Source organism: Anarhichas minor, unplaced genomic scaffold, assembly GCF_050575085.1.
Source record: "Anarhichas minor isolate MPS153535 unplaced genomic scaffold, ASM5057508v1 ptg000074l, whole genome shotgun sequence".
Classification (NCBI taxonomy): domain Eukaryota; kingdom Metazoa; phylum Chordata; class Actinopteri; order Perciformes; family Anarhichadidae; genus Anarhichas; species Anarhichas minor.
In genome coordinates, this window is record NW_027466520.1 from 3,271,763 (window position 1) to 3,295,460 (window position 23,698).

At 43.3% G+C, this 23,698-nt stretch overlaps 2 protein-coding genes across 11 annotated transcripts in view; one reads left to right on the forward strand and one right to left on the reverse strand.

The window, feature by feature from the left end:
• The first annotated feature begins 6 nt into the window (after nucleotides 1-6).
• On the forward strand, nucleotides 7-4,327 carry pdss1 (prenyl (decaprenyl) diphosphate synthase, subunit 1). Its single transcript, XM_076080356.1, has 11 exons — nucleotides 7-213; nucleotides 942-1,009; nucleotides 1,249-1,384; nucleotides 1,568-1,698; nucleotides 1,818-1,959; nucleotides 2,052-2,163; nucleotides 2,571-2,680; nucleotides 2,775-2,855; nucleotides 3,018-3,131; nucleotides 3,257-3,337; nucleotides 3,602-4,327. The coding sequence occupies exons 1-11, from the start codon at nucleotides 55-57 to the stop codon at nucleotides 3,740-3,742; spliced, it is 1,275 nt and encodes a 424-aa protein (XP_075936471.1). The 5' UTR covers nucleotides 7-54; the 3' UTR covers nucleotides 3,743-4,327.
• Nucleotides 4,328-4,368: 41 nt separating this feature from the next.
• abi1a (abl-interactor 1a) overlaps nucleotides 4,369-23,698 on the reverse strand; it is a 41,271-nt gene continuing 21,941 nt past the window's right edge. The window contains exons 3-12 of one of the 10 annotated variants that reach the window (XM_076080342.1): nucleotides 21,876-22,052; nucleotides 19,343-19,357; nucleotides 18,642-18,745; nucleotides 17,967-18,116; nucleotides 14,609-14,709; nucleotides 13,462-13,569; nucleotides 10,449-10,721; nucleotides 8,041-8,127; nucleotides 6,957-7,145; nucleotides 4,369-5,995 (exon numbers count right to left, since the gene is read on the reverse strand). In XM_076080342.1, the coding sequence (XP_075936457.1) occupies nucleotides 5,820-5,995; nucleotides 6,957-7,145; nucleotides 8,041-8,127; nucleotides 10,449-10,721; nucleotides 13,462-13,569; nucleotides 14,609-14,709; nucleotides 17,967-18,116; nucleotides 18,642-18,745; nucleotides 19,343-19,357; nucleotides 21,876-22,052 (1,380 nt within the window). In that variant the 3' untranslated portion in view covers nucleotides 4,369-5,819. Of the gene's footprint in view, nucleotides 5,996-6,956; nucleotides 7,146-8,040; nucleotides 8,157-10,448; nucleotides 10,722-13,461; nucleotides 13,570-14,599; nucleotides 14,710-17,966; nucleotides 18,117-18,641; nucleotides 18,746-19,342; nucleotides 19,358-21,875; nucleotides 22,053-23,698 lie in introns of all 10 variants that reach the window. The other 9 variants (XM_076080343.1, XM_076080345.1, XM_076080344.1 and 6 more) reach the window with 9 other exon arrangements.

The following is a 23,698-nucleotide window of genomic DNA, read 5'->3' on the forward strand; positions in this document are numbered from 1 at the left end:
TTCCGGTGACGCAACTATATAACCTGCCGTCTGACGCCCAGACGCTCCGGGAACATGGCGTGCCCGTGGCTGAGGCAGTGCAGGAGGTGGAGTACGAACTGTACGAGCAGGAGTCTGTTAGAAACCTTGAGGCACTTTAACGGCCGGTCTGTGCCCACGTTCTCCACCGCCTGTCTCCGGCGGACATCATGGAGCTCCGGGCCGGGGAGCGAGGTGAGTTGGCCGGCTGAGAAACCAGGAAGGTCACCGCGGAGCTGTCAGTTAGAAAAATGAATGGTAGTCATTTTCTAGCTAACCGGCGTATTAACGTTACTTCACTGACTTTTTACGCAATGCAACATCAACGATTCGAGCCATTTTTTTCTTTCGCAAGAGTGTCTCGTGTTTTGTAAGAATGTCCTAAATGAATGTGGACTTGTTGACTTCTGGGTATGTTGTTGGCATGTGCAGAACTTCCTCAGCACCCATAAAGGTCAAGACCTGCGTCTAATGTTGCACAGACATTAATCTACTGCTGTCCTTTACTTTGATAGTTGTCTACTTTAAATCGAACCAACGTCAACGTCCATCTAGATGTTTTATGTGATTTATTTATGACCCACGTTACTTAACACTTGACTTTCATAAAGACATTGCATGTTGTTAGTCTGTCTGTTTACAGTTTCAGTACCTTTGTTCTGCTTGTTGTTGTTTTAAGCTCCATGTCCATTTCTATCCTCATCCTAAGTACATTGAGATGTATTTGTACACATATTTAGCCAGTACAGCTTTGATTTCCAACAATAACAGTACAAATGCTAAAAAGAGTAAAAACTACAATATTTCCACCATGAATACACTGTTTGGGGTAAATTGTTCTGTTGACTCTGTTGGCCTTTAAAGTATTTAAATGGTCTAAAAGTCTAAAATCCTTTTTGGTCTCATGTCCTCTGTTGTTTCAGGGGCAGCTATCGGCTCTACCGACACAGATGCTCCAAAAAACTCTCACCTCCACCACATCTCTACCCAGGTGAGTTATCATGACCAACAACTATTTACAGCATTTGTGCACATAAATGTGACGGTCACCGCATTTAGCACGTTATACTTTAGCAATTTCGGTTAAACGTCAAGCAATGTAAGATTTATATCACATGAAATTGTTGTAGTACCAAGGATCTATGGTTGTAGGTATAACAATACTATAAATAGTAATTACCTTATTTTCTGTATATATATTTGACAGTTTCTGTTTGTCTTTGTCTCCAGACACACTTCCCGGCTGCTGAATCCAACACTGCAGTCTTGCTGTCGCAGACAGAACGTACACACTGACGTGAAGCTTCAGGACCCGTTCACATTAGCACAGAAAGATTTAACAAATTTATATGATGACATCAGAAAGGTACTTTCTCCAATACAGAGCGTGTTCTTACTATTGTGTCCCTACATGTGAAACGCATGACAAGTTAGTCTTCCAAGATATTGGTTATAAATCAGCAGAAGACATGATGTGTTTGGCAAAGTTTATCTCCGACACCAGTAGATTTGAAATTAAATGCATGCATTTTATTCCTCTGCCTCACAGGAGCTATTTGCATCCAGAGAAGAGCTGAAGTCGCTATGTGACTACTACTTCGATGGGAAGGGCAAAGCCATACGACCGATGATTGTTGTCCTAATGGCCCGGGCGCTCAACGCTCACAGCAACAGATCCGGGTAAGATGTGGATCCGTCCAGAACTTCAATGTTTTATGTTTTTACTGTTAACCCCAGGATGCACCACACCCTGTCATAAAGCACAGTCCAGGTTTTTATTTCCTCTGTGTCCTCTGTAGAGATTTGCTCCCGGGGCAGAGGACCATAGCTATGATTGCAGAAATGATCCACACTGCCAGCTTGGTGCACGACGACGTCATCGACGGATCAGCTAGACGACGGGGAAAGAGAACCATCAATGAGGTGTGGGGGGAAAAAAAGGTAAGAAGTTAGATATGCTTAAAAACCTTTTATTTTTCTCTGTACCGCTTCATTTTAAGGATATAAATATCATTTATTTTTTTCTCCTCCAGGCCATCTTAGCTGGAGATTTCATCCTTTCAACTGCCTCCATGGCCATGGCTCGTATTGGGGACAACACGGTTGTAAAAGTGATGTCGCAGGTGATGGAGGATCTGGTGCGAGGTACAGAAATCATTGTTCGTGCCACCTCAGTCAGTAATAAAAGCTGTACTTGGTCGTTTTTTTTTTAAAGCACATTGGAAGCAGTTTAAATCAAAGTTTTATAGCATTAAAAACCATGATGAGAACTACCTAAAATGACAGAAACCATCTGTGGAAGAAATGTATTCGAGATGTAAATTGATTTTTTATTTAGTTTGGTTTATGTCCCATCTGCTAACATGGAAGGAGTAGAGCTTATGTTCTATACTGCAGCCAGCCACCAGAGGGCGATCTAGATGTTTTGGCTTCACTTTTGGGGAGCCGGCAACGCCCCCATCTTTAAATGCAGCTTAGGGTCACAACCCAAAGTCTGCTTGTACAGTGCGTCCAATACCAAACTCCCTAATCTCTAAACTCTGTGCTTCCAGGTGAATTCATGCAGCTGGGCTCAAAGGAGAACGAGAACGAGAGATTCAAACACTACCTGGAGAAAACCTTCAAGAAGACGGCGAGTCTTATTGCAAACAGCTGTAAAGCAGTATGTACGTTCTGTTTCACACAAATATCACGGCGCGGAAGAAGAGACTCGGTTTCTACTCAAATGTTTTTTTGTCTCTTCTGTGTCATCCAAGGTGTGCGTTCAGGTAACTTCTGATCCGAAAGTTCATGAAATAGCCTACAAGTATGGGGAGAACGTTGGCATTGCATTTCAGGTAATTTCTGTAGTTTCTGCTTTTTAATCTTTTTATTTTACTCCTTACAAGCTAAAACATAAGAAACCCCTCTACTGGAAGGATAGCTCATCTATTCAGGACATAATTCTGTTGAAATGAACTGTCTATGATTCTATGGGTTAATAATTCTCTGACTTGTAGCTGGTGGATGATGTCCTGGACTTCACATCAGGAGCCAGCCACCTGGGGAAGCCCTCAGCTGCAGATCTCAAACTGGGCTTGGCCACCGGGCCGGTCCTGTTCGCTTGTCAACAGGTGAGAGAGTCGGTCATACGTGTGTCGTAGAAACTGTATATTTAAATGAAGCTACTGGAACACACACACACCACGTATCACTGTCTACTGTCAGACTTTACGTCAATTTCTTTCTGCCTTTCCAGTTCCCTGAGCTCCATGCGTTGATCATGAGACGCTTCAGCTCTAAAGGAGACATAGATCAAGCCTGGCAGTACGTCCTGCAGGTATGACCAGCAACACACTGTACATTAAATGCTTCCAGGTGCAAGTTTCTACCTAAACTAGACGTTTAAAAACATCTGCTTCCTGCATGAGACACTTTAAATGGGGTAGATGAATATAAAAAATGGTTTGATTTGTATTAAGTAAACATTGTGTGACCAAAACCTTAGCTAAGCTTTCAGTTGGTGATGGAGGCTTTTAACTTGTAGTTATTTGTACTTTGCAGGTACAGAACATTCAAACAATATTTCTTCTTCTGTTTTTAGAGCGACGGCGTGGAACAGACCAAATACTTGGCCGAGCGCTACTGTCAAGAAGCCATCAGGCAGATCAGTAAGCTCCGGCCGTCGGCAGAGAGAGATGCCCTCATCAGGCTCACTGAGATGGTGCTCACCAGAGACAAGTGAACCTCCAGGAAGCACTTCAGGCAGCTGGCTGTGGAAAAACTAAAAAAAGACTCACCCTGAACTCTCAAACGTTTAAAAACCACGGGAGATTGGTTCGGAAGGACTACTGGTGCTTGTTTGCCACATACCATAAATATATATATAAATACACTTTGTTTTAGTGCAAATCCATTGATTCAGATTTCCTCAATGGCAACAACGGTGATAATTTGGAAAAAGGAAATATCATGAACTTAAATTGATGGACACCACTGAAAACTGCAATCCAACTCCTCCCTTCATTCAGTACTGTGATCGTCTCATGCTTGAAATTAGCAGACTTCTGACTGAGTTTGTTACTTGCTAGTGTTGAGCCGTGGCGGCATTGAGAAATCTGTAAATCCAAACACACAGATGACCGTGTGTCATCGGTTTGTTTGGATCGATGTAAATTTTTATTTTTCAAGATCCGTCCACACCTCGGCGGCCAAACAGTCATGTGTCTTTGTGACATGTTACTTATTTAATGCAAAGTGCTCTGTATACACTAAGGCCTTAACATCGTCAAGGACTGTGATCAATAAACCTGCAATTATGTTTTTTCAATCTGTGCTTTTTTGATTTCCACCAAGTGACCACACCATGCATGTTGTACATAGAATTGTTTATTATAAAAGACTGTACATTACTTTTTCAATCAACATATTATATGTACAAATGAAGGGCAGACAGATTTCAATATTTCTACCCACGAAATTGAGCCGGAAACATTGTTTTTCATTTAATTTGAAATTTCTAAAGCAAGCAGGCAAAATATCAAGGCATAAGCTGCAGTATCCTGAAATGGTAAAAAATAAAAGAAGTTGTCATGTTAGATGGTGCGTTCGAGGGCCGACAGGAACGATGAGTTCTAGACCTGAGTGACAGCTGATGTTGATTTCAAAATATGTACACCTCGGAGGATCTCATGTTCAGAGCATTCAACGTGGTCCTTTGAACCCGGAGCAGGTCTGTGTGAAGGCTGCGGAGGTATTAGTTGTTTATTGGTCTACGTTACATCTGAATTGTCACATGGCAGTGTCGGGCACGCTCTCCGCTGTCTATCAGAAGCACAGTCACTGATGGATCCCACGGATTTGATGTGGATTAGTATAAAATAACAGTGATGTGACAATCTTTTAAAATGGAATGTGATCTCCTGCCTCAAACGGATGAAAAAGTAATTTCAGTTTCAATTTTTTAAGATTTTTAAAGTCCAAATGCAAAGTGGCATTTAGGATGTGTGAGACCATGTGGGGGAGGCTTGAGAATTTACTTCAGTCTAAAAAAAGTTCAGTGATTTCAACAGTGTAATAAAAATAAAAGCTGAATACATTTACAACATAATGGAAGCATAATGGCGATAAACTTTAGATTACATTATCTCTTTTAAAATTTTGCATGCTTTAACGCCAAGACTGATTTTCAGGAGTAATTGTTTTTCTTTGAAATACCATATACAGTACTTTTAATTGGTGAGGTATTGACAGGCCATCCTATTTAATGAATGAGGAGGGCGCCACTTCTAATCATATAATCGACATTCACTGAATTCACATTACAGAAACCCCGAGCGGCTGCAGCTCTCGTTATGTACAACGGACAGTAGAAACACTTCGACTGAAGGTGTTTACGTTTTATTTGTTCCATCAAACCTCATGTTCTTGTTCACAAAAAAAGGACTTTGACTCGCTAATCTTTTTGGTTTTTTTTGTCCAGGCAAGATGATGTCGTACATCCTTCAGCTGTGTGACTATCGTCTTATGAGTTCAACGCGTGCAGTCCAATTCTTTAGAAACCTTTTGTTTTGTACATATTCCATAAAAGTCCCCCTCCCCCAACCCGCCCATATAACACCAAAAAATAAACTAAATAGATATTACTTTTCATTTTATTTGCAATCGGTAAGGGAAAGAACATTCTGTCATATCAAAAAAAGGGGGGGGGGGGGGGGGAGGGGATCATACAGTTACGTCTATCTCAGGAGTCAAGAATGTCGGCGGTCAGTCTCTCAGTGGATTACGATACGACTGAATAAATAGACTTTACTGTTTACTCCTCAGTCCACGTAGTGCATGATGGACTCCACGTAGTTGCCAGGGAACAGCCCGGTGACGCCGCCTGACACGCCCTCGAACCAACCGTCGTCGTTCTTCTTGATGACGTAGATGATCGCCCCCTCCATGAAGCTCAGCTCGTCGTCCTTGTCCCTGTTGTAGTCGTAGATGGCCACCACTGAAGAAAAACAACAACCCAGAAGTCAGACGTTTGTTGTTAAGTAGAGACTAGTATCTCTAGTGTCCAACGTTTGTTGTTAAGTAGAGACTAGTATCTCTAGTACCCAACGTTTGTTGTTAAGTAGAGACTAGTATCTCTAGTGTCCAACGTTTGTTGTTAAGTAGAGACTAGTATCTCTAGTATCCAACGTTTGTTGTTAAGTAGAGACTAGTATCTCTAGTACCCAACGTTTGTTGTTAAGTAGAGACTAGTATCTCTAGTGTCCAACGTTTGTTGTTAAGTAGAGACTAGTATCTCTAGTATCCAACGTTTGTTGTTAAGTAGAGACTAGTATCTCTAGTGTCCAACGTTTGTTGTTAAGTAGAGACTAGTATCTCTAGTGTCCAACGTTTGTTGTTAAGTAGAGACTAGTATCTCTAGTATCCAACGTTTGTTGTTAAGTAGAGACTAGTATCTCTAGTATCCAACGTTTGTTGTTAAGTAGAGACTAGTATCTCTAGTATCCAACGTTTGTTGTTAAGTAGAGACTAGTATCTCTAGTATCCAACGTTTGTTGTTAAGTAGAGACTAGTATCTCTAGTGTCCAACGTTTGTTGTTAAGTAGAGACTAGTATCTCTAGTGTCCAACGTTTGTTGTTAAGTAGAGACTAGTATCTCTAGTATCCAACGTTTGTTGTTAAGTAGAGACTAGTATCTCTAGTATCCAACGTTTGTTGTTAAGTAGAGACTAGTATCTCTAGTATCCAACGTTTGTTGTTAAGTAGAGACAAGTACCCAACGTTTGTTGTTAAGTAGAGACTAGTACCCAACGTTTGTTGTTAAGTAGAGACTAGTACCCAACGTTTGTTGTTAAGTAGAGACTAGTATCTCTAGTACCCAACGTTTGTTGTTAAGTAGAGACTAGTATCTTAAATGTTTTGGTGCTTTTTATATCCGGGAAGTGGTCGCGTGCACAAACCTTTCTCCACGTAGCTCTTGGGCGCCCACTGCGGGTCTCCGTCGGCGTACGGGTCGCTGTACTGCACCACGGACGCGTCCTCCTCCTCCTGGTAGTCCACCGGAGGAGGCGGCGGGGGTGGAGGGGAGTCATCGAACATGGGGATGTCGTCCGGAGGTGGAGGGGGAGGCGGAGTGGGAGTATCTGCAACTGATGGACAGAGACGGGAAAAATCAGATTTGTTTTGGCTTGTCAGGTTATAAAAAGCCTCGAGGAGCACCGGTCAACTGAATCATGCAGAAATAATGTTGAGAATTTATTAAAGGACGGTATTTGAATGTTAAATTCATCAAGCAGGCAGCATCACCAGTTAGGACTTCACATGGATCACTTAATAAGAGTATATGCTGTATGTTTAAGCCTCTTGATTTATCAACACTTGCATGATGTTAAATGATTCCATGCTGTGTCATGCTATGTATTAGTAGGTTAGGTTTGTGTGACAGCATCCATGTGTTATTTGTTAACAAATATCCACCGCAGAAATCTCAAGTTACTAATTCTTCCTGAACTGAATATTTGAATGTAATGCGGGTGTTTTGTCCAGCAGGGGTCAGTGAAGAGTCCAATCTTCTCCGGTTGTATTTTGCAGAGACCTCAGGCTCTGTTTAAACATTATCATTCACCTCAGCTCAACCCTGCAGAGCTACGATCAGCGTACAAACACCAAGCTTCAGTCAGTGATAAAATACTCTGCATGAGGCTAAATCACTAAAAACAGCAGGTGGCTGCCTCAACTATCTCAGTTGGTGGCTTCTCCACTGCACACTTTTAAAAAAAATGTACTTCTTCTGCCATGACAGTGATGTAGCTTTATTGCTACTTAGAAACAGTAGCAATGCAGTTTAGTAGCTGAAGAGATAAATCTGTCTCCAAACAGCAGAAATAAATGACGGCACTCGCTTGCTGCAAAAGGACAGACAGGGTGTGGGGGGGGGGGGTGGGGGGGGGCAGATGAACAAGCACAATGCATGCTGGGTGTTCCAGAAATGGGAGTAGTTGCTACAGACGAGGAGGAAAAGTATGTCTTGGCCTCTTCACTTACTGCTCTCCTGCATCCTGGCCACAAAGCCAGTCAGAGGTATCTGTGGAGTCAGCTGGGGCATGGGGGGAGGAGGAGGAGCGACAGACACTGAAAGCACAGCAGAGGGGAACACAGGAAGGCAGAGAGAGAGAGAGAGAGCGAGAGCGAGAGAGAGCACACAGAAAGAAGAGAGAGAGAGCCCATCAGTGACAAGAAGACAGTGTAAAGTACCTCAATCCCAAGCAAACAGTACTGACAGACGCAAGAACTGTGAGCGTGAACACGTCGTACAGAGACAGAGAGTGATGTGCAACAGAAACAGAGTGAGAGCTTCGTCTAATTAATTAACCTGTTGACTCAAAGATATTTAATAAAGTCCAAATTAGATTTTTAAAGAATATATATTAAAAAAAGACCAATTATTGAATCAACAGATGAATTAAATGAACGGTCTGTAGCTGCAGCGTCTCCACAGATCAGACACGAATGCTGAGAAGCTGAGTGGCGTCTGCGATGAGATTTCACATTCACATGGTATCTGGGGATCACTGAGGCCTGAGGATAAACTGAGGATTAGGTTTGATTTCTGTCCATCAGACAGCTCCCACAGTGAGAGCTGCTGGTGGCCAGAGGGAGGCGCTGTTTGCACTGCAGGGCCTTCAACCGCAACCCAAATCCCAGGAAACCCGCTGAACTCAGATCTGTTCAGAGTGCTTTGAATCACAGCTGCACGAGTAATCGAAATTTTTTGACAAGATTACATTATGGCCTGCTGCAATTTCAAATTTCAGTGTGTGTCAAAATATCGTTTTAAATTAAATTAAGTTGTGCAGCAGAGACGTCCTGACCTGCACAGCATCTACAGACTTAAAAAAAAAAACATTTTCTTTGGTACAGATCTCTGAAAACAGTCGCACCATAATCATTTAAATAGGTTTTAACTCCTTATGACTCCTTCTATGATTGCAAGAGTATTAGATATTGTTCAGCCCTACTTTAAATTCTTAGTTTATATTTAAAAAGGATGAGATCAATCTAAAGTTAGTGACACAGAGACTAATCAAACCCAGGTGCTTCTGTGAATGCACGAGATGAGACGCGACGTCGTCCTTCACACTCGGCATGAACAGTGTGTTCATGTCTGGGGTAAATGCACGCCGAGCACACTGTGACCGTAACGCGATCGGCCACATCTGGAGTCTGGCAGGTGTTGTTGTGATCTGATCTCAGCCAGGTGTGAATGCATAACATACAGTGTGACCACATTCTTAAGAGGGGAAAAAAAATATATCCTCCCGGCAGAGAAAGATCGCTCAACTGCACTTCTTGCTGGTTTCTAAAGCGTTAAGTAACGGCAGAAGCTAAGAAGTCTTCTCTTTAAAAAAGTGACTTTAAAATGAACAACACTCGTCCGGGCAGAATCCCTTCTGATTAATAACGGTTGTAAAAGCAAAGGCCCCCGGAACAGATGTCTTAATCTATGCAATGTATCTAGATACTGATCACGTCATCACCACACCAAGTCTGTTTCACTTTTAAAGGAATGAAAACACACATAATAAAAGGGAGAAATTAACATTTCCAGGTTGAACTTCTGACCATGACTTAGCATGAAGGCGAATATATTGTGACTTTATATTACAAGCAGACATCGAGTCCAAGGACGAGGCGCTCTTCATGAATATTAAAGACATCCCACAGTCAGATAAAAGGCCTTAACCCACACCATCAGACGTAGAGAAGTACTTCACCCACAAAATGATGAGCATCTTCGCAAAAATCTGTTGAAAACACGTCGGATGACCGTTTAGTGTTTTAAATATTAAGGTTTAAGCGAAGATGCATGTGTTCGGGAAGCAGTGAACATACAAATGAGACTTGTGAGTTTGTAAATTAATGTTTTGATATAGTTTTGTTGTGCTCATTTACTTTTCCACGTTTGTCGTGTAGGCATTTATTAAAAAGTCAAGGTAACACCAGCTGATTGATATACAAATGATCATTTTGGAGGTTAAGTACTGTGAGAGCCAAAAGCACAAAAGATATTTTATGAATCTACAATCTTTAAGTCTACATTTTGAAATGTATACATGTTGTATTTTCTGCTTTTAGAATACAGTCCAGGTGTTTTGCCAGAAACAAATGGAGAAGTAAGGTTGATTATGTATTTGATAGTTTATTGTTAAGTTGTTTATTGTTAAGTTGTTTACTGCGCATATGTAGAGTGTAATAAGTCAATAATTCTGGTCAATATTGACCTTCAGACAGCAGTGACTCACTTGCAAAGATGAATTGTTGGTCGGTGACTTCAAAGGTTAACTCACTTTAGTTCGTGACTGTGCATGATTTGGAAAAATGTGACGTTTTGTGCTTCGGGGACAGTTGAGGATCTATAAAACAGGCTGGGACTGGAGACAGAAGGGCCTTACTTGAGTTCTGGCCATAGCCAGGAGTGCCTCCATTAATATGAGGCTGCTGCTGTTGCTGCTGCTGCTGCTGCTGCTGCTGTAGCTGTTGCTGCTGTAGCTGTTGCTGCTGCTGCAAGGAGAACTGGGAAGTGACCGACGGCGCCCGGCGGTAGGTGCCCGTGGCCGAAACCATAGAGACAGAGGAGTTGGAGGGGTTGTGCCGCGAAATCTGCCGCGAGATGGTTCCAAACTGGGACATTGGAGCGGGGCCCAGACCAGGCCCAGGGGCCACCACTAGAAACACCCACAGACAAGGAAGGAAGGAGATAGGGAGGACCAGAGAGAGAAGGGAGGGGGGGTTAGACAGAGGAGACAGAGAGGGGACGAGGAGGGGGGGGGGGGGGGGGGAGCACCCACATCATGAATCAACAAGGTTGTAAAAGATCATTTGAGCTTTTAAATACTGATTAGAGCCCCACACCTTATGAACAGACAATCAACAACCAATTTGAGGAAGCAGGTGTGATAGGGAAGCAACACAGTTCGTGATTCCATTTCATTTATATGATGTAAATATTCATTTTTCTATGTATAAGAGCATCTGGAGCACAACAATTTATTTTGGGGATGAATACAGTTGTTAAATATTTGACGCCTGCATATAAAATCCTGCATAAATACATCAAAGAAATGTTCTGAATATTTAAAAAAAACAGTTAAGAGAAAATATCATTTAAGATAAAATGAAAATAGTCAATATGACTTGAACCTTTGTGTGCGTGATGAAACAGTTTCACAGAGATGTTACACAGGCGTAAAATAAAAAGACAAGAATCCTAAGAGGTCATCTGAATAAATCCAGCAGATAGAACTGTAACTGTAGTATAGATCCAGTGAGCAAAGAGAAGCTGCAACAGAGCAGACGGATCCCTTCAGGTTCACACGGATAGACAGAGAAAACAACTTCTTCACACACTCGTCAAAGACGTGGTTATATTTGTGATTTATGTCTATTTGTGGTTGCGCAAGGAGGGCGGGGTGGACTTTATGATTGAGTCAATCATTACACCGGGTGTCCAAGAATAACCAAATAATCTATGACGACAGCAGCATTATTACAACATTAAATCCGTTTAAATATTTGAAGATGCAGAGTGCGAATGTGCGTGTGTGTGGGTGAGAAAACAAGAGGAAGAGAGTATTTCCTGTTCACATTTCTAGATAACGTGGTGTCTCTCAGGAGAGAGCACGCTCTCAGATAGGAGAGGGTGGAACCGGCGGAGCAAACAAACTTCTCCACATACCGTCACCAGCAGAAGTAATTATAGCTGAATGTGTGCATTGATGTTCCGAGGGTGAAAAGAGCACCGCACGCACGCACGCACGCACGCACGCACGCACAGCTTTGCAGAGCTCTGACAGTAAATCAAAACCAGTAAGACTCAGTTGTTCAGAATCAATACCCCACATATATTAAAGCTACATTAGGCAATATTGAATGTTTAAATTACCCAGAAGTCATAGTTTGTGACATCAGCTGTGAGTCTAGCAGTCACAGAATTGAGTTTTGTATTTTAGTATCCTGGTTTTTTTGGTATCAATAACTTCTTAAAGGTGAAAGATAGGAGATAGGTAGCATTTCTGATTGCCTCTCAATGGCTCTCAACATGGTGACGCCTGAGCCGACAGCTCGTAGCTAACAAAGCTAACAGTGTCGGGACGGCGTTATCGGCTGTACTTAGTGACTCCCAGCTCATTTCAAGGTAGCGGTTAACTAAATCAGGTTGCACCATTCACAGACGATGCGTTGTAAATGTGGGCATGACTTTGTTTAGATATGCAGACATGGAGAAATGGTGCTTTAGTTGAGTTAGTAGGTCTATTAATCTAGAATTAAGGGGAAATAGCCAAACATGCAAGCTAGTGTAATGTTGTTGGATTGTAGTTTGTTGTGCATTTATAGAAAAAAAATGCAATTTAAAATCTTATTTTACTTCTAAATCTAAACAGGTCACATGTTAGCAAGCTAACGTTAGCTCTGGCAGCTGGTTCAGTAAGCTACGCAACATCTGGCAGTTACTGGGTGTAAATATTATAAAATATAAAGATGGATCTCCATGTAGGAGCTCATTAGTGTGGTGCAACCTGTTTTAAATAAGTGATGCATACAGTTATTCATTTAGTAAACACTTGAGCGATCACTCTAGGCTAAGTTCGGATTTATCAACAGCTGGTGCAACCGGCTCCAGATCGGCCTTCTTCAGTCCCAGAAATGATTTAAGAGAGAATAAAAGACATTTTGCCTGATGCAGCTTTAACCTCCATCACGTTTTGACATACCTGTGCAGAAAGAAGTCTCAAAGGCCTTCAGGTAAATTACCTTTCTATCTTTCACTGGAAACACTTCCCACATTCTGTCAGTGCCTCAGTTTAGAGGGCTTTAATTTATGTTGTTAAATCATCATCTGGTCTGTCAGCGTGGATGACCCGTCTAGATATGCAGCAGATTGAGGTCAAATTTGTAGAGATTCTGAAGGCCGTAGGTGATATGAGACTTCTTCATTAGCCCATTAAAGCAGATAAGTGAAGAGCAAGGAAGCACCACCACCACTGAGGATCACATAGTATGCAACCGGTCTCCAAAAAGAAGCACATAGTCTGTTCACACTGCAAGCAAGACTCTCAGCAAGTCAGTTCCTACAGAGCTGAACTACCAGCGGAAGCTGGTAGTTCAGACACTGTGGAAATAAAAAAGCTTGTAGAACAGTTGCATCCATTACTCAAGTTTAAAGGTAAGCATTACGTTTTTAATCCTTATTTTCATGAACTAACTAGTGGTCTTTAGCAAGCTTTGTTTACTCATAAAGCAGAAATAATCTTCCTCTTGCTTGCAGTGTGTACAAACAGTCAGACACCCATCAACACCCTTATTTGTGCATCTCCACCAGAAGAAGATCCCAGGACACGTGATGATTATCCCACCGTCCGGGCAGAAGAGGCCACAGGAGTGGCCTCGGAGGTCGAGGTGTCTCACCTATAGGTGGTGGAGGAGGTGGTGGTGGCGGAGGGCCGAGCCCGGCCATAGGAGGAGGTGGGGGTGGGGGAGGCGGAGGGGCTCCCGGGGGAGCAGACATGGGCGGGACTGAAAGGACATTAGTCACCGTTTAAAGCAGAGGTCCGGACAGAGTCGGTCCTCGGCCGCTCTCCTGCACCTCGACGCCGTTACACAACATCACTTCTACTTCATTAGGGAACCCCTTGGGAGGCCTTTTCAACTTGGAGACAATGTCAGAGCCGTGCTTAGTTGCGTGCTGCCGGCCTGATCCCCGGCGCCGAGGTACAAAAAGCTGCTCCATAAACTGAAAATAGTTCTTGTTCAGCTCAAAACAAGTTAAAACGCAGTGGTGTCTGAGGCGTGTGCGCTGTGTGGGCCCGACTGTTCCACTGTAGAGCAGCAGGCCCAAAGCGACGTGGCCTATTTACACAGTAGAATAGAGAATCAGCTGTGCTTAGAACACAATGGGCACGCTTAATCCCTGCCTGGTAAACATGGGCTTTGTGTGTAGCGTGGCCCGACTATCTGCACATGCATGTTACATTTACACCGTGTCAAGCAACGCCCATTATTGGAACATTCATGTGTATTATATTTAAATTTAGTTGCATTAAATTAGATTTTTGGCACATATTTTGAAACTTTAAATTACAAAGACACAGATATGCACTGTAGTATGTAGTAGTATGAAGTGTTATGCAGCAGCTACTCTTGTCTACTGCATCAAAGGAAATCCTCTCACAGGTAGCAGCACTGTGCAAACAGCGCAGCCCGCTTTCTCATCATTTCCTATCAATGTTTAAAGAGCATTATCTCATTTCACACCGGGCGAACACACCAGACTTCCAAGTGCAAAAAAACAGATTTTGTTTTTGGATTATAAATAGATATTTGTTCTTTTATATACTCAAGCCACTTTTTGGAGCATGGGAAAGAGTAGCACAGCTCTTCGGTGGGTTAGCGGCGCTGTAAATCAGGGTGGGGCAGGATCTATTACAGGTTTAAAATAAATAAAATGCCTGAAGCTGGTCGACTGCATTCCTGCCCTCATCCAATATCAGCAAGGAGAAAGGCTGACTGGCCTGTGGTTACCGTCACTGCATGATGTGCAGCTAGCAAAGCTCACCTGGTCCAGAGTTGGGGATGGAGGGCGTAGGCACAGCGATGGGAATGCCAATGCTGCTGCCGCCGCTGTTCTCTCTGCTGCTGCTACCCCCGCTGCTTCCACTGAGGGAGGAGAGAGACAGAAGAGAGAGAGACCGAACAGAGAGAGAGAGAGAGGACGTCGTTTTATTCAGGGCGACCTGCTCACACTTCATGGCAGGTAACACTGCAGATATATGGACTCTGCTGCACCTGTGCTCATGTTTAATGTAGAATTATCAGACTGTAATACATTTCATTATCATGATATGAGAGATTTCATATACAAATGTTTTCTGGTCTAAAAAGCTGCATTACAGTAGAGACAGTCGTAGTTAAGTGGCATGATAAACATTCAACTTGGCCATTATATCCACAAAAGTATTAACTGTTTACAAATAAACGTTCCTCCCCCCTGTGAGGATATATGACATGAGAATGTAACATGTATGTCAGCTGTGCAGCGGCCTGTATAAGCGCTGTTCACCCTGTGTTTGACCCCGGGGCTCGTGGATCAATGCCCCGGCTGACTAAATCTCCACCCCTCTCGCTCTCGCTCCCTCAGCCTGTCCTTGATCCTCATCTCAGCTGCAGCCCCACCTCACCCTTTTCCTGCTCTTTCATCCCTTTTTCTCCCCCCCAACCCACCGGCCCTTCTCCCTACCTCTCACCCCTAACCATCCATCAGCCTCTTTCCCCTCAACCCCCGTCTCCTCCGATTCCTTCCATCCCTCTGAACCCGCTGCCAACCTCACCTCCCCCCACATCTCTTGATCTCCTTCCCCCCCCCTCCATCATCCCCGTCTCCCCCTCTCCTCCTCTCTGATCCATGTCAGCCCCGGGGCTCTCTGGGCACAAACAGCAGGGGTTGCCCCCCTGAAGGATGTTGGTGGCGGTGGGAGCTAAGTGTCTCTGGGCATAAAGGCTAAACAATGTCACGTCATACTCTCCCCTCCCCCCTCTTCCCTCCTCTGCATGTTTTGTATTCATCCTTTCTAATCCCCCTATAACTTTGCAGCTCCTTCGCTAACCCATTTATCTCCTCCCCGGCTTTTGCTTTGTTTCAAAGCGCTCGCTGTCAAATAAAAGCACTCGGCTCCATCTTCTCCACCTTCCTGCCCGCATTGCCTGGCTCATTCAGCCTCCACTCAAAACAGTGAGCTGTTTATAAATCATCCGTCTGTAAAGCGCAGCGAGGCTTTTCAAAAGTTCCAGCTCACTCGCTCACAGCTGACAAAAACAATCCCTGGAGCCAATGGAGAGAGAAAATAAACACTTTTCTCCGTGTAAGGAACCAAAAAGCTAAAACAAAATGTAGAGAGTTTGTGCTAAGCCATCGTGACATGATGACCTGACATGGGTGGGAAAAACAGACAGAGCCATATACTGATAATATATCGACATCATGATATGAGGCCAGACATCATCTAAGATCTTGGATATTGTAATATGACACAAGTGTCTTTTTCTGGTTTCAAAGGCTGCATTACAGTTAACTGATGTCATTTTCTGAACCAGATGGTTCTAGCTGTATTATTATTTGCCTACATCCACATTGCAGCTGATTATTTATTCAAAATATCATGTTTTTTGTTTAAAATGAACAAACAGTGAAGTGGACGAGTAGATAGTAGTTGAGGGAGAACAGCTGGCACAATAAAAAAAACTAGTTTAAACACTTTATTGTATTTTGATGTAGGATTATTCCACATTCAGCATCCTAAATGCATCCTGTTTAGTTTAGATAGTCGAAGCAGGAATCCTGTGATCTTTCCCCACAGGAAGATGGAAGATAATAACAGCAGATATTGGATTCAGGCCTCAGTCGAGCACGGCAGAGACTGATGAGCTGAATAAGCACAGTCGACTCTAAGCCTGCGTAATCAAATAGTGATGCCACAGCAATATTAGCTGGAGCAGGGAATCGGTCAGTTAAAGGGACATCAGAGCGGCTGTAAACCACAGACCGGTAAAGTCCTGGACTTTGGTTTTAATTGATAAAGCAGAAGAAGAAGTTCTGCATGAACGAGCCGCTTTGTGCAAACATACGCGAGCGGGAGAGAGAAGTTGGTTTCCATAGAAGGGAAAATAAAATACTTATGTAATATTTATGAGCATCACAGTCAGCATCACAGGCTTTTTAGCTAATGAGGCGACTTCTCTCGCTCGTAACTCAGATTTGATGAAAGAGAGTTCTGGGTAACAATCCTTGAGAGCCGTGTTCCAGGGTTTCCATGTTGCAGGTTTTTTTTTTTTCAGCACTTCATAATCAGAGGCTTTTACAGATATTAATATCAAAGTGATTCAGGCTGCAGTAACAAACCCCCTGACAAACACTAAATGCTGGATTTAGTGGAGGAGAGGAGGAAGAGGTGAGAAAGTGATCAAAACAGCTGAACTAAGAGAGGAGATTAGAACTATACGACACAGAGGGGAACATGGTTTGATGATGCTTTTCTCACATTACTGAAACACTGAGTACACATTTAGTGCTCAGTTTAAAAGGTGAAGCTGGAGCACTAATTCCACTCGCATCCAAAAATGGGTGAAATAAATATGACGTACCGGTCTTGCTCGCTGTTAAAAGCTTTGTAGAGTTTATTAATAAAGTGATAATTTACCCATAAAGTTTGTTGTATAACTTAGATCTATTACATCAAGACTGACTCCACATTATAACATCTTTAACTGTAAGCTGTTGCTTCTTAAAGTTGTTTATATGCGAAATTTTCTGTACACATCACGTCCTTATTGGTGTATTGTGCTTCTGCTACTACTTTGGTTTGTATACTGTAAAGTACTTCTGTTATTGTGTATTCATAGTACTTTGCAGTGTTGCTACTTTGTAGTTCTTTCTACATTGTAATCCACTTCTTCTGTCTACTCTGTACTTGCTGCTCCTATTGCAGGTTATTTCATTTATTGACTTTGATTTCATATAATTGAACTTGACTTGACTTTAAGTAGCGCGCGTGTGTGTGTGTGTTGATCTGCTGCTGTAGCTAATCTATATACGCGTGTCCACATTTTCCTGCAAAGTCGAGCAAGTAATTATTTTCCATTGTCGACTAATTTATTATCTATTTTTCTGATTAACGGGAGAATCGTTTGGTCTGTAAAATGTTTAAAAATAGAAGTTAATTACGTTAAAGCTCCCAAAGCTCAGCATGGCACCTTGTTGTTGTTTATTTGTCTCACATAACAAAGATATTTAATAGTGACAGATAAATCAATGATCAAGAGTCTATTATTAACCTGCAGAGCTGCTCTGATGTGTGTGTGTGTGTGTGTGTGTGTGTGTGTGTGTGTGTGTGTGTGTGAGAGAGACTCTTCTCATCTACCTGTGTGTGCGTTGCCTCTGGTTGAGCGACGCCGTGCGTCCGGGGCTCTGCTGGCCGTGCTGGGCGCCGAGTCGGGCGGGGCTGGTCATGTAGTCGTTGGGCACCGTGGGCGGCTTCACCGGCTCCAGGGTCTTGTAGGACGTGTTGCGTCTGTGCAGCGGCCGGAGACGGAGAGGCAAGTCAATATTAAATCATGGACAGGAACGATCAGTGCAAATCCTATGATCAAAATAGCGAGGCCGCGTTCACTAGAGCGTTTTAAATCCCATCAGTTTACTCAGCTGGAGGCTCCAGGCTGCATCACCGTTTACCGTTGGAATTAATATCTGATTAATGTCGCCGACTGCTGCTGCGCGTCAGACGACACTAACAGATAAAAAGTTCCCAGACTTTTCTTTTGCCTGGATTCAGTTTAGTCATTTCAAATGTGAAATAACATCCTGGGGCCTCCTGTTAGCTCAGTGGGTTGTGTTTGTTCACCGTGTTACTCTTCACCAAACATTTATTCATTAAAAAAAGAAATAGCAAAAAATAATCTAAAATATGAATAAATGTGACATTTACTTTCACTGCATGTTCTTGTATCGCCCCCATGAGAGCTCTGCTGGTTTTTTTCTTTTCATTCAATGTTTCATAATTAGAGGATTAGTTTTCTTTTCAAACAGAAATCTTTACCCGATCGTGCCGCGCCCTGACATGGGAGGGCTCGGCGGCTTCTGCGTCGGCGGATTGGTCCTCGATAGTGTTCCTCCTCTGACTGACTGATTGTTTCCATGTTGCTGTGGTTAGAAGAAGAAGAAGAAGAAGAAGAAGAAGAAGAAACACTTTCAACAAACAAATTACTTCATACACGTCAAATGTTATAAGCTGCCCAGATGACGACATAGTGGTTTATTTCTGTTGCTAATATTTGAACAGTTATGCAACGCCTCCCCAGCTCATGTTCATCTTGCAGGTTACAAACCTCTGGGTTGTTCCAACAAGGCTTCTTGCAAAACAAGCACGTAACCACCGAAAAACACAGATAACTTAAAAGCTTTGAACATCTGGATTTACAGTATTGCGAATTCCGCATAACTGTTGAGTAAAAAATAAGGATATAGAGCGCATGCTTTGTCTGGGGAGCCTATAAGGATGGACTACAGAACATTTATGGACAACTACACGTGTAGAGTAAGGGACAACATACACAGTTGGTAAATTGACGAGGAGGGTGTACTTATACTAAGAGGACTACAGCGCAAGTCTGTTAATGGGAATAACGTGGGAAAGGACAATAATAATGACACGCACAGGGGTTTGCTTTGAAAGGGAGTTGGACGAATCTATCAATAATACATCATGGTAAAATGGGTCATGTGACAAACCAGACTTACCTTGGCTTTTAGCCACTTATGAAGGCGAAGCAAGAAAAAAAAAAGAGAGAGAGGGAGAGACAGAAAGAAGGCATGTCAAAATGGCCATAAACGGATCAGAAGAAGTCAAAGTACAAGCGAGCAGGAGGAAATTGATTCCTCGTTGTATTTACACTGAGTAAACATTCAGTAAGACCCGGGCAGGTCAGCGGTTACGAGTCATTCTAGCAGAGGAAAACACTGTGGCTGCAGACCACACCCAGTGCCACGGTCGGACTGGAAGGAAGTCACAGGAGGAGACGACACGGATAATGTGAACGAGGCAAACAAGTTTTATATCATCATGGTGCACGAGATCGAAGAATTTATCTTTGTGCATCAAAAAGATGTCGCATAAAAATGTTTTTTAAGTCCACTGAGCATGTATTTGATTCTTTTTTTGGGGGGGTTTGGAGATGACTGCATTACTGGCAGCGATAGAAAACACCTTTGTACTTGTGTGGGCCGATGTCAAAGGGAATACAGAGCCAACAGAAGCAGTGAGAAGGGATTGACAACTGCAGTCAAGTGGCTCATCTATAATGCAGCTTCCCCAGTGGCCTTTGCAGAAAGCATTGTAGCTTCTCACAAGTCCACGAGAGAAGATGAAACCCAAAAGCAAATTCACACCGAAGGTCAGCATGATAAAATAATTATAAAAACACCTTCAGTGCAGCTGTGAATGGTACATTTGACATTCAAATTTCACTCACCCCGGGTTATCAGCGCTAGACGGGATTCACTTTACAATCTAGGTCACGCAAAGGCCCACGACTGCCTTCCCTTATCTTCCTGGCTAATGCCGTATCTCTGTTTTCTCTGCACAAACCAGACCGGCAGTGTGGGAAACGCTTTTGGGTAACGTCCCGAGTTGAATAATGGGACAGACAGGTTCAGATTAAGGTCATTATCAAGTCCTAAAAACCGGAGCAGTGCAGCCTGTCAGGGCTGGGTGAGTCTGTCCACCATCAGTATGAAAGACTTCCTGAGTTTATTATGGTAGTCGCCAAGGAGACATCCCGAAAAATAACGTCCAAAGAAGATGACACACATGTCGGGGCAAACTGTTCCAGCTGGTATTGATATGATGCTCAGAGAAGAATCAGTTTATCTACGTGCGAGGCCGTAAAAACCAGTTCAGGCCGATGCAAACACTCCGGGCACATGTGGCGGGTTTCACAGTTAACCGGCGGCAATAGACATGATTTACACTCCTATTAAAGTATTGATTGTGGTCAGTAAGTAAACCGTGGCTATAGATATTCTATACAAGCCGGGCATCTGACAGCGGCCATCACCGGATACTATATGAATAAATATGGAGCATTGATGTCGAGTATTGATTGGCTCTTTTGGCTGCGACATGCATAGATGGGAGGAGGTGAGTGATGCAGGAGCGTGTGTGTGTGTGTGTGTGTTCCCCATCACATTCACCACGTAAATGCTGCATTCATAAAGACATTTTAAGGAGAATATAAACTGAGATTAGGCCCAGAGTAATATGTAATGTTCCTAAAATAGATGCATCGAACACTCTCAAAGCAGCCATGAATCACGGTGGTTTCGGTAATTTGAGACTTTTGTTAAATGACGTCGTGCTCTCCTAATTTGGAGAGAGTAAAGTCAGACGAGTGGATGATTCACACGGGCCTCACTGTGGTTTAGGGTTAGATAGAGCCGGGTGTCAATTAGTTTAGCTTAGCATAAAGACAATGGCTTTCATCCTGCTTTATCAAGGCCTGTAACGCTACGGGACAGTGGTGGCGGTGCCTCTAATCCAATCCGTCTGAAAGCTGCAATTGATTGGCTGATTGATGGGGCAGAGGACACTCACAGGGGTGGGGGAGATCGCAAAAAATGCCTCCGGCCGTCAGGAAATGATGTCATTACCGCCACTGTCAGGACGACCCAGTGACCCTTATAGTGCCCCCCCCAGTGATGGCAGAGATGGAGTGAACATGTCACACTTGGATCATGGGAGTTCATCACATGAAAACCAGCTCCTCTCCCGCCTTTCAGATCGTAGCGATGTGACAATAAACTACAAATCTAATTGTAACAACATCATTCCAGAGAAACTGGAGAACGAGATTACGAGGGCGGTCCGAGGCCTAAGTGTCTTTAAAAAACGTCTCACAACGCTCTGAGAATAGAGCTGTTTTTCCTGAACGCGATATGATGTAATCGCTTTTTTAGTTCATCTCCACCCCCAACCCGTTCCCACCAACCCACACTGAAGCATATTCCTGTAGGGTCAGAAGGGGTGCTTTTCTGAAGATGAAAGAGAACGCACAAGAGAGGGAGTGTGAGCCAGAAAAACGAGTCAAAGTGGGGGAGAGAGAGACAAGAGAGGGAGGGAGATAGGAATACCTCTGGCAAGAAAGAGAGGGGGGGGAGGGGAAGATAACTTGATATCGTGGAAGAACAGAAGCAGAGAAACTAATTGAGGGTTGAGAAAGCTGATCAGGGGAGCAGATCTAAAGGAGGGAAAAATCCCCCAAAAATCAGGACTCACCTTAACGCCGTGGCCGACGTCGTCCAGTACGTTGTAGTCAACGGGCTTCCTGATGTACCTGACAGGCCGCTCCATGTTAGCCGGCGCTATGATCTTATGGGTCCTCGCGGTGTTCTTGTTGGTGGTCAGGATCCCGATCTCCCGCCGGGCCACCTTCTCTTTGTGGATGTCCACCGTCTGTAAAAGACAAGGAGACAGGAGAGAGAGGGTGTGATCGATGGCACAGAGACGTACGGACCCCTGGGATTCAATGAACTCGTCATACAGCCACCTTAAGGTTTAATTAAATCACGAGGCTGCGCTTTTCATCACCAAGCTTGTAATCTTTTTACGACAGCCAGTGCACACTAATAAAATCGATTGCGGTGGAGACCGGGGCCTGAACGGAATAATGACCTGAGTGTGTCCATCTGGACGTTTGCAACAACGCTGACCCCCTGAATCTAGATTATAAAGTATAATTAATTCAGCAAATTACTAAGGTTATTAATTACACAACAAAAGATAGTGATGAGTTGGAATTAAAAGTGCTGAAATGTGATTGAAGTGTGGCACCACTGCATTCATATTAAGTCGATTGTGTCTCTTCCCTTTGCAACATTCATGGGCCAAATTGTGATGCGTTATTTATGAGTGTTTTTCACCAATTGCACCAAAGTTCCATTAATTAGCTTGTCCCTTTTATAAAAACTAATTACTTTTAAGATGCATTAGGAAAACCTTGCACACTGCTGGCTCCAATTAGCAGAAATAACTGAACCCAGAAATAAGGCTTCCCTTCGTCATACCCTGCAAGGTGCATGTCTGCAGCCAGGGTTTAATCAGAAGGAACATTAAGGCTTGAACGAGGCAGCAGTTTCTCAATCTTAATATTTGAAATGTATGGTCCATAAAATGTCATACATTTGTGAAACATTCCCCCCCCCACAAACCGGGTGGACACACTCATTGTCAACCCTTTTTCCAGCGCGATGCTATGTGACAGGCGTTGAAGTAACTATATAATGAGTAAAATCAAGAGGGATGTGGATAATTACAATTTATTAACGTACAATTACTATGCTCTCCTCAAAACCGTCTTGCTAGTATTTTCAATCACCAACTCTGGTTTGGTCGGGATAAACCCTTCAACTACCTTGTTGATCATTGTGAAACACACTTCATTGTTGTTTAAATTTAAATGGCTTGTTTTGTCTGACCAACAATTCCAGGCCCGGAAATATTCAATTCACACTTCTATAAAACAGAGAAAAGCAGTAAATCCACATAATTAAGAAGATGGAACCAAAAAATGATTCACAGTTTTGGTTAATAAATGACTAATCAACGACTAGTTTTCTGCCAGTTGAACATGAACCATCACGTTCAAACACGGCCAATCTCCTCCAGATCTGAGCACCATCGCACATTTCCATTCCCTGAGCCGGGAGGAGTCCAGGAGCAGCTGCCCTTCCTCTGAGAGATGAAAGGCTGCAATGTCTGCTGAGGGCAGAGCAGTAAAACGATGGTCTCTCATGGGGGGGTGGGAGACCAGCCCCAACAGAGGATTCCTTTCATGCCACAGGGATCTGGAGCTGGACTGAGCCCCCTCTCTGTTTCACTGTACGGTCAATTTCAAGTATCACTCATCCCAGAGTTGAGGGAGTCAACAACACTGGCGAACTCGTGTGTAGTCCAGTACAGTGCAGCGATCTCTGGACAATGTCAAGTCTAATATTAAACCCGAGAGCTGACGAGCTAGTGCAAAGTGATGCTAAGCAGACATCAGTTCTTACCAGACGGCAACATCCGGTTCTGTGAAGTGAAACCAATGCAGAAGTGTC

Excerpts from the sequence above, each read along its gene's own strand:
- pdss1 (XM_076080356.1), top strand. The coding sequence starts at position 55 with ATGGCGTGCCCGTGGCTGAGGCAGTGCAGGAGGTGGAGTACGAACTGT. Across the intron at positions 214-941 it reads GCTCCGGGCCGGGGAGCGAG|GGGCAGCTATCGGCTCTACC; the intron begins GTGAGTTGGCCG and ends CTGTTGTTTCAG. Across the intron at positions 2,681-2,774 it reads TTGCAAACAGCTGTAAAGCA|GTGTGCGTTCAGGTAACTTC; the intron begins GTATGTACGTTC and ends GTGTCATCCAAG.